General features: G+C 46.0%; 2 protein-coding genes across 2 annotated transcripts in view; one reads left to right on the top strand and one right to left on the bottom strand.

The window, feature by feature from the left end:
* LOC134061975 (chloride intracellular channel protein 4) overlaps positions 1–9,487 on the bottom strand; it is an 18,570-nt gene extending 9,083 nt beyond the window's left edge. Inside the window, exon 1 of the mRNA XM_062517833.1 lies at positions 9,362–9,487. Within this exon, the coding sequence (XP_062373817.1) occupies positions 9,362–9,373 (12 nt within the window). The 5' untranslated portion in view covers positions 9,374–9,487. The remainder of the gene's footprint in view (positions 1–9,361) is intronic.
* rcan1b (regulator of calcineurin 1b) overlaps positions 8,477–10,000 on the top strand; it is an 11,321-nt gene continuing 9,797 nt past the window's right edge. Inside the window, exon 1 of the mRNA XM_062517834.1 lies at positions 8,477–9,021. Coding sequence (XP_062373818.1) covers positions 8,908–9,021 — 114 coding nt within the window. The 5' untranslated portion in view covers positions 8,477–8,907. The remainder of the gene's footprint in view (positions 9,022–10,000) is intronic.

Genomic DNA, 10,000 nt, shown 5'->3' with positions numbered 1-10,000 from the left:
GCATTGTGTGTTGTCTGTTGAAGTTACGAATTGGTGTGGTGCCTATGCTTTCCATATGAATTGTACAGTTTGTACATCTGGGAAATTACACTGTCTAAAATGTAGACATTGTCCTTACTAGTCATTAACATTACACGCATGCATCCGATAAGAAAAGGTATAAGATATGTAATCTATTGTGGCAAAAAAAAAATTCTGAATGTTATTTCTATGAACTTCACAGATTCAACATGTTGTGTCTGAATCAAGCGTGCAGGAAGCCCTGGTAAGTATGCAAAGTGACCATCAGGCACAAAGGGGATGATGACACAAGGAAATCCCATTTAGATCTCATCTCACGCAAACACACAACTCACCATGAGAGCCATTGACATGCTGACCTGTGTGCACGACTTGTACACCTTGCCAGAGAAGTCAAGGAATCCATTACTATCGCATCCTATACTCGTAGGGTATGATAGTACCTCATGACATAAATACCTGTCTGAAGGCAGCTTGCCGTTGAAGCTTTGCCACTGAGGGTTGAAACCTGACTGCTCAACTTTCTTTTTGAGGCAGCACAGCTTACTGTCAATGTGCCAATCATTCCTGCACAGGATTTTTCCACAGCTGTCCCTAATACATGACTGCCCGTAGTGACATGTTTCATAACTTGTCTGTCCCTTCACAATCACATTCTCAGCACAGTAGCTGCTCGATGCTCTGCAGTTCTAATTGGATAGCAGCTGAAGTCTGACTGACAGCAAACGTAATGGAAAATGGAAAAAAAGAAATGCCTACAAAACATTTGAATTTACAAATGAATCACTCCTCAGCAACACTGAAGTACAGTACACACTGACGACTTTCACACTTGACTGTTCTTGTCTGTTTAGAGAAGGGTATGGGGATAAAAATGGACTTAGTGGATATAATTATATCTACAGCATACGTTTCTAAAACAACATATGTCAGTATCAAAGATTCTATTCATGTTTGAATAGGCAAGTGGACATCAAGTTCTTTGTCAAAACAGAAATAATAAGCTTTCAGACTTGAAAATCTCTCTACAGAAACAATGACAGTGATGTGAAAAGACGGAATGCATTCCAGTCTCCAACCAAACTCAAAATCTAAACAAAACAACCCATTCACACGTTTTCCTCTAATACAGGCCAGCTTATGTCACTAATGTATAATATATCAGGACCCAGGACCAGGCTAAGCCCAGGAGCCTATGTCCTTATTTCCTGAACCTCTATAATATTTCTGATATAAAAATGACTAATTGTTCCAAAATATTGTCTCCAATTGTTGTGTTTGCTTGTCACACAGAGAAGTAGCCTTCACCTGCCAGACATGTGAGTAGCCACCACGAGGGCTTAAGTACTTCACCTTTGACCCTCTGTGTTCCTGCAAACACATAGAGTTCTCTTTGATCATGGGAAAAAGCACACGTCTCACGATCCCACCTGACTGTCAGCACAGTGGACAAGAGGTTTATGTCCAGTTGCTATTCAAAATTTCTGAGAAAAAAATCTCTCTCTCTCTCATTGGATGGAACACACTATGGCTGATCTGTCGACCTGTACATTTAAGTAACCATAAGGAAGAGTGTTTTTAGCATTTCGCTGAACATAGGTAGGCTATTGATCATATCACTGACTTTTAGAAAGGTTCAGATGAAATACTGGCACATTTGTTTGGAAAAAAAATCTTTTATATCCTTTTTCCAGTGAAATAACTTTGAATGCTTTCTTCCAAACTAAATGGGTGGTAGAGCTAACCATATTCACACTGGAAATGTTGAACTCATTTGTATCACATGACCTTTCAGGTTCAAAGATGCATCTTCTGGTATAGTGATAGAGCTCATGGTGCCTCCCATCTCTTTTATTTTACTTTCATTAAGGGGTGTACAACGTTTTTCCTCGGTTTTGTTTTTATTGTGATGACAGTTAATGTTTGTTTGTGTCGTTTCGTTTCTATTCTGAAACTTTCACAAACGAATTGGTGCCTCCCATCAAACAGGATGGGCTTATCTCCTCTTAACTACCTGACCAACTGACCAGACCAGATATCCCTGTGTCCAGACAGTAAGGCAATTATCTGCTGAAACACTAATGTAGGTGACTACATTAGAGACCTCCTGTCCTCCTGACTGACACGCTAATGCTGATAAAGCTAACGATGCTATGCTACTGTTGTTAGCATTAGCATGATGAGGAATGGGAACAATGAAACAACATTAAGTCCTTTAAAATAGGACAGCCATACATCAAGTTGAACTCTCCCCCCACCTTCAACAATGACACTGCCAACACTTCCTGAGGATTAAATGACTCATGGACAGAGATAGCTTCCATTTAGTGGTCACTGACCCATGTGGTCTCTAACACTATTAGTACCATGACTCACACACACACACACTGGAGGGCTCAGCACTGTTCTCATGACATACTTCTTTAAAAAAAATGAGCATTTATAATACATTGCTGGCAGCCAGCACCACTTTTTGGTCCACTCACAAACACAAACACTCACACACTCTCTCTCTCTCTCTCTCACACACACACACACACACACACACACACACACACACATACAAAGGGACATTTGTGGTGGTGAGTACATGCTTACCTTGACATAGAGGGATATCTCATAGTCCTGGGAATCAGAACTTGCGCTTGAGTCCTGCTCATCCTCCTGAGGTAAAGGGCTCTCCATTCTCACAGACTTTTTGAGGACCCCCTTCGCTGGCTCTGTTTGGCTCTTCTCGACCTTCTCCTTGTCTTTCTCCTTCCCCTCCTTGTCCTTCTCTGTCACGTTTTGTCTGGCCTCCTTTCTCTTTGGCCTCTGGGTCGGCCTTCTAATGGTCAGCACGGCAATCTCTGGCCCGGGCAACCCGTTCTCAAATCTGACCTGCTTTTCTCTGAAGGGGATGCTAGTAGAGGTGGTGGTGGTGGTGGCAGCAGAAGTCACAGGTGATGGAGGTGCCTTTGGTGCTGGTGCTGCTGGGGGTGGGGGTGGTGGTGCTGGCGTTGCTAGGGGTGGTGGTGGTGGCGATGCTAGTGGTGGTGGTGGTGGTGCTGCTGGCGTTGCTAGGGGTGGTGGTGGTGGTGGTGGAGGAAGTGTTGGAGCTGAAGCTGGAGCCACTGCTGCTGCTGCTGGAGAAGTAGCTGTTACGATTCCTTCACCTGAGGCTTCCAGGCGCTCCTGTTCCTCCGACTTGCGTCTCGCACGAACCCACGAGGGCACAGTGTCTTCCTGTGGCGTCTCCGACACCCGGCTCCTCCTCCTCGACTCGCCTCTTGCCTTCAGGATGGCTTTCTTCAGCTCTTCTATCTTCCTCCTCCCCTCCTCCTCTTCAGGTGCCGCAGTGGGCTGCTTGTCAGTGGCCTGCACTGGCTCGTCTTCCTTCCTGTCGGCACCTCCCTCCACCGTTGCCTGCTCACCTGTCACGACTGTGATTGGCTGCGGCGTCTCCTCTCTGCTCGATCCCTCCTTCGCTGTCGCCTCCCTCTCCGCAGGGGCAGGCTCATCTCGGGTAACCTCTTTAGGCTCTTCCACCACCTGCCGCTCTGCCTCCACCGACACTGGCAAATCCACCGGACTGACATGCTTTGGCTCTGCATCCCTGCCCGCCCCCTCTGCTAAAGCTCCTGCCTGATCCTCTTCAGTAGTAGTAGCCAGTGGCTGCTGCTCTGACTGGGGCTGCCCAGATAATGAGATGTCCGTGTACACCTCTATTTCTCTCGCACGCTCTTCCATGGCTCTCTTCACAGACGCTCTCTCCTCCCTCTTCTGCACAGGCATCTCCTCAGGTGTCTTGATAGTCTCTCCCTTCTGCATGGGTTCCTCCTCAGTTGCCTTTATCTTGTCCTCGCCCACCTCTACTCTCTCTACAGGCTCGGTCTCAGTTATCTGTACCACAGGCTCGGTCTCAGTTATCTGTACCACTAACTCATGCTCAACCTCTTCCACCTCGACACCCTCCTCCAGTAACTCAAGGCTCTCTTCTGTCACAGCTTCTGCATCTTGATGTTCTGTTGCTGTTTTCTCTGTGGTGTGCTCTGGTGGTGGTGGTGTGGGCTCTGGTGGTGATATGGAGACTGGTGGTAATGTGGTACCGATGGCTGCCTCTGGTTCATGTGCATCTGACGTTTCCAGCTGTTCTGTCACTGCTGTAGCTGTCTCAGTCTCAGACAATGCAGGTTCTTGCACATCTGGTGCTGCCAGGGGTACAGGAGTGGCTTCGGGAACCTCTAGTTCTTGTGCGTCTGGTGCTGGCAGGGGTACAGGAGTGGCTTCAGGAACCTCTAGTTCTTGTGCGTCTGGTGCTGGCAGGGGTACAGGAGTGGCTTCAGGAACCTCTAGTTCTTGTGCGTCTGGTGCTGGCAGGGGTACAGGAGTGGCTTCAGGAACCTCTAGTTCTTGTGCGTCTGGTGCTGGCAGGGGTACAGGGGTGGCTTCAGGAACCTCTAGTTCTTGTGCGTCTGGTGCTGGCAGGGGTACAGGGGTGGCTTCAGGCACCTCTAGTTCTTGTGCGTCTGGTGCTGGCAGGAGTACAGGAGTGGCTTCAGGAACCTCTAGTTCTTGTGCGTCTGACGTTTCCAGCTGTTCTGTCACTGCTGTAGCTGTCTCTATGTCAGGCACTGCTGGTTCGGGCAGGGGTACAGGAGTGGTTTCAGACACCTTTGGTTCCTCGGCGTCAGCGTGTTGTAGTGGCACGATTCCACCTGTCTCTGGGCTGCTCTCCTCCACTCCTTCCTCTATCTCCTCCCCACTTTTAACTTCAAACATCTCTGTCGTCTCAACAGCCACTTCAGGCTCAACAACAACCTTCTCTGGTTCCTCTGTAGCTGCCACATGTTCTGGCTCACGTTTGTCGTCTTTACCGGAGGGCTCTGCGGCCTCTAGGCCTGTTGTTGTCCTGCTCTCTGGCGGAGGGATTACCTCTGTTTCTGCTGGCTGCACAACATCAACCTGTGCCTGTACCTTGTCATTAGTCAATCCTGTTGGCTGCGTTTGTGCCTCTTGCTGTACAGCTGCCAGTTCGCTCACTGCCAACTCTTCAACAATGGCCGCAGTTGATTGCTCCTGTGCCCCCTTAACCCTTTGATCCCGCACGGTATCCTGCACAGCTTCCATATGCTCGACAACATCCGATTTAACCTGCTCCACATCCTGAACTTTTTCTTCATATTCCACTACCAGGTTAGTAACTGCGTAGACGGTACTTGCCTCGCTGGTAGATCCTTGGATTCCAGCTATCTTGCTCTCCTCCTTTTCTTGTTCCTTATTCTGCTCATCAGCATGTGGTTCGGGCTTATTTTCCTCCTCCTCCTGCTTCAATGGCTGTTCAATGGCTTCTTCAACGGCTTCTTCCAACCCATCATGTGGCTGCTGCAGCTCCTGCTCCAGTTCGACTCTCGTCTCTTGCTCACGTAACTCATCCTGTGCAGGAGTGGGCTCTGGTTCTTGTATTGACTCCGGCTCACTTAGTGGTTGTGATTGCGGTGATGGTTCTGGTTCTGGTTCTCCTGTTTGTTCTGGGGGAGCCTTCTCAGGTGTTTTTGCGGGCTCTTCAATGCTGGGCTGTACATCTCGATCCAGGTGACCCACTTCCTCTACTGCTGTTGGGGTGCTCTCTTTATCACCCTCCTTGGTTGCTTTGTCCGTCTTATCTGACTCGTTCACTCCCTCCTGTGGGCCCACCGCAGCTGGGATTCCATTGACGGAATTCTGATCTCCTCCAGTCATGTCTTCGCCCATCATTCCTATGTCTTCGTCCACTTCCTCAGCCAATTCCACCTCCTCCTCCTCTTCCTCTTCCTCGCCACCATTCCGGAGCTTGTCCATTTCCGATCCCCCTGCCTCTTGGATCAGTGAGCCGTTCGTTGAGAACTCTGAGCCGGAGATTGAAGGCGCTGTTTCGCTTTTAGCTTGCGCCATGTTGAAGGAGAGACTACAGAACACCAGTAAGCGAGAAAACGCACACACACACACACACACACACTGCGAAGCACTGGGAGCTGTGTTCAACAAGAGGACAGCCCAGCACAGCACAGAGATGCTAACACTCCTGTTGCTGCTATTCAACTCTTAACTGCCCTGGTGCTTCACGAGCCAAGATGTAACTGGTTGTTCTCTCCCTCTCTCTGCCACCCTCATCACCCCCACCCCCCCTCTTCTCCGGAGGATTATGGTGAATTTTGGACCCTGATCCCCACATGACTTGCCTTGATAAATCCACTGCAGGGGGGAGGAGGTTCTTGGGCCTGGGTTGATCGCTTTAAAGATCAAGGCACGCCTCCCAACTCACCCTCTAGCCCCAAGAGTCACCCTCTACTGCCCATGCGTCAACCTCTTTGCTCCTCCCTCTCTGCCTCTCTCACCTGATCTACCTATCTATCTATCTATCTATCTATCTATCTATCTATCTACAGTATCTATCTATCTATCGAACTATCTATCTATCTATCTATCTATCTATATACCAATCTATCGAACTATCTATCTATCTATTTGTCATATAATTAGAAACACAATATTACAGGTTTTCTCAGTTGCTTTTGTGCTTTTCTCATATCACTATAAATATTTGCACAGCAGTTAGTGCATTTCTCAAAAAAATTAGTGCAAACCGCAAAGCCTAGTGGATAACTTGCAAAAAAGCACGTAATTTGCTCAAAATGGATAGTCCATTCCTTGTTTATGAAGAAGATAGTTTTGAAGGAGTTACACCGCACTCACAATAACGAAGGTGCCAGACAAACAAAAACTGAGAATCTTCAAAATAAACTGTCTGCACACTTCAGTCCATATGCAAGTTTTTAAAAACAGACAGTTTATTATGAACAAGATGGTCAAATGGCTTTGTCATGTTTTCATTATGACATTTATTCTCTCAGTGTTTTCCAATGCAAGAAAAATGTAAGAACTCGGTGACACTAGCCTACCTGAAAATACTCAAGACAGCACTGTAGGCCTACACTACTTGTACAGTCATTTGAAGTTGAGTAAAGTTACACAGCTGTAGTTAGGGGAAGGGAGTAAGTGAGTACAAGACACTGAATATGTACGTTTCACATTTTTAATGCTCTTTGCAATTCTACAGCATTGTTACAGAATTTGATAGTTCAACAAATGTATGTAATGACTCAATTGAAAGCAATTGAATGAAGACTATTCGTTTTATTGGGAACGACTATTCAGCATCCATCAGTATAGTTCATTTTGACTGACATGACATAACCAAATGCTTATGATAATGTTATAAAACAGCAGAGAACTGTATGAAAGCGACTGATACAGTACATGTCCAAAAAGCATTTGCAATTTGTTCAGAAGAAAATGCTACTATGATATGCACAAAATGACTATATGGAGGTTGAACTAATAGTTGTGAGACTTTTCATTCTGATCTGAGAAAAGCACCAAAGCAACTGATAAAAAACTATAGTTAATTTAAATCATCCAACAATAATTTTCTTTTAAATTACTCAAAACAGTAAGTAACTTTTCAGTTGTATTGCTTACCCACTAAATTGCTATACAAATATCTGAGTCTGAAGTTAGTTGCTGGGGACACTTTGTTTTATCATTTTTTATTTTTTATTATTTTTTGCTGTTATTTTCTTTTCCCCCTAGAGTCCTCCTAGCATCACAGAAAACTCTGTAAAATGTCTTTTTTCATAAGAGTCCAGCATTAGGAAAAACTCAATAATTGTAATGGTGTTTTGATGAGATTAGAAAAGACCATTAGAAAAACTCAGTGTTTTAGCGCAGGCACAGAGATTACAGATCTATCTTGACCTGTCAGTTACTAAATGAATTGTGGGCCAATGACAAATAAATAAGTGATAATTTGTGGTAACCGGTATAGCCTATTCAACCTAGGATAATTTTCTCCTTACTCTCGGTTTATTGTATTTCGTTGATGGTGTTTTATTTTTTTTGTCCCTCTTGTCTTTTTCTCATCACTCTCATCTAAAGTGTGCATGTAGGCTACTGAGAGAACTCACATAACCCATCATCATCGCATCATCTCACAGACATGAGTAGGAGAGTGAGAGAACAATGATAATTTTGACACATTTGGACAGACAAAAACCCTAATAAAAGTATAGTATAGTTTTAAATAGAATAGCCATCATTCATATCATATGCTGATGTAATGTTTTTGCTGTGATAGGTTGTGTTTATCAGAAGGTATATAGAGGGTGTGGGAGTAGGAGTGGGGAGCATAATGCAATGTAAGGGATTTATCATGGGATAGGCCTACTTGGGGCTCATCAGTTCTTCGGAAGAATCAGTTGGCCTATAGCAGCAGCATATTATGTTGACTGACAGTGATGTGTGTTTAGACAGCTTTTCGCCGAAAGGGGGCATCATATGGCAACATAGCCCAGTGCCGCTCTACATCTCAGGCCCTTTTTTATATAGGCTGGATGCTGTAATGCCAGGTGCGATTGCGATAGACTAACCTCGAGTTTTTTAGACATATTCCGCAAACCTGGCAAACCTGCAAGATCAAGCTGCTCTGCGCTGACAGTACCGTGCGCTTTGACAGCGAACTGGCAGCGGAAACCGCGGAAACAGGAATAGCAAGCCACCAGCTGCTCCGTGTCTGACACCGCCTGTCAAAACAAAAACGTCATCTTCTGGAGGCAACCATACAGTATTGCTGTAGCCTACCTTGTCGCGGGACAAGTATTGTCCCATCACAAACGGGCTGACCTTATTTAGTCTACTTCGCTGTGACCGGCATGCTACTGCTGGTCTTAGCTGTCCCGCGTCAGCAGCTGTCCTGTTGCGTAGGTTCGGTGATGGCAACTAACTCCCGGCTGTAATCATTATTTAATCAGCTTGTTTATACGTTCGAGAGCGGGGCAGCATCAAGGAGTGATTGTTTGTTCGCCAGTAATGCAGCAGTCGGAAAACAGCGCAGGGGAGGCTGCGGTAGAGCTTACCGACCTTCCCAACGCGCTTATCGCATGTAAAGTACTGGAGGATGTCTTCAATGACGACCAATTGAAGGTAAATAAACGACATCGTAAGCAGAAAAAAACAATGTCATGTTCATGCTCCCGCGGAATGCAGCAGTGGTGATAATGTTTTGCGAATATATTTCGCCCTGATTTAGCCTACGAACTAGGCTACTTCGGTCTGCATTACAGTCCGTCAACTATCATGAGGAGGGGCATTCTCGTGTAGGCTACAAACGACTCGGTATCTTCAGTGATCTAGTGCAGCTGTCGAATGAATGGAATTACATGTAAGCTAGCCTATAGCTGAAGCTTCCATTTTCACGGGCATGCCTAGGCTATACCAAAGCTAACATCGTATATCCTTTAGGCTACTATCTACATTTACGCACCCATTTGCCCATGTCTGACGGGTCCCTCTAGCTCCGCATACTGGATGTAGCCTGTCTCAGTCGTAATTGCCCAAGATGAGACCTGTTTGCGCTCTCCTGGTCCTGGCACGGCTGGCCTGTAACCACGGCAGCACATGTATCACCTTCAATCCAGTGCCTTTACGCAACAATCACCAAAGCAAAGCATTATTTGGCATACGGAAGGTAAACACACACCGGCATGGAAAATGGCCCTCACATATTCATCCCATTCCTAGCGTGGGATGGAAAATGTCCTCATATCGGAAATATGTGGCCCAGTAGGCCCACTTCAGTGCGCAAGCATGGCAAAGCAGGGGATAGCTGAGATGGCACGGCCTTTAATACTTTTGCAGAGAGACCATGCAGTCGAACCGCACAGCCCATAGAAACTTTTTGTTAACCTCCATGTGTAGCAGGCTATAGCCAACAGCAGAACAGTACAATGTAAAACATCCCATGTTTGAATTGCAAGTGTCCGAGAGGTCAAAGGTTGTCAGTAGTCTGTGAATGGCCTTGTCAAGTTTTGCACAGTTAAATTTAGATTAGAATTGTTATCACTTTGTCATCACTGTGACACATGTCGGCATGTACAGTAGACCACCTTTTTTCACAGTTCTT

The sequence above is a fragment of the Sardina pilchardus genome, chromosome 17 (genome assembly GCF_963854185.1).
Source record: "Sardina pilchardus chromosome 17, fSarPil1.1, whole genome shotgun sequence".
NCBI classification, from domain to species: Eukaryota; Metazoa; Chordata; class Actinopteri; order Clupeiformes; family Clupeidae; genus Sardina; species Sardina pilchardus.
Note: the sequence above shows the minus strand (reverse complement) of the source record. Positions and strands in the feature narration are given on the sequence as shown.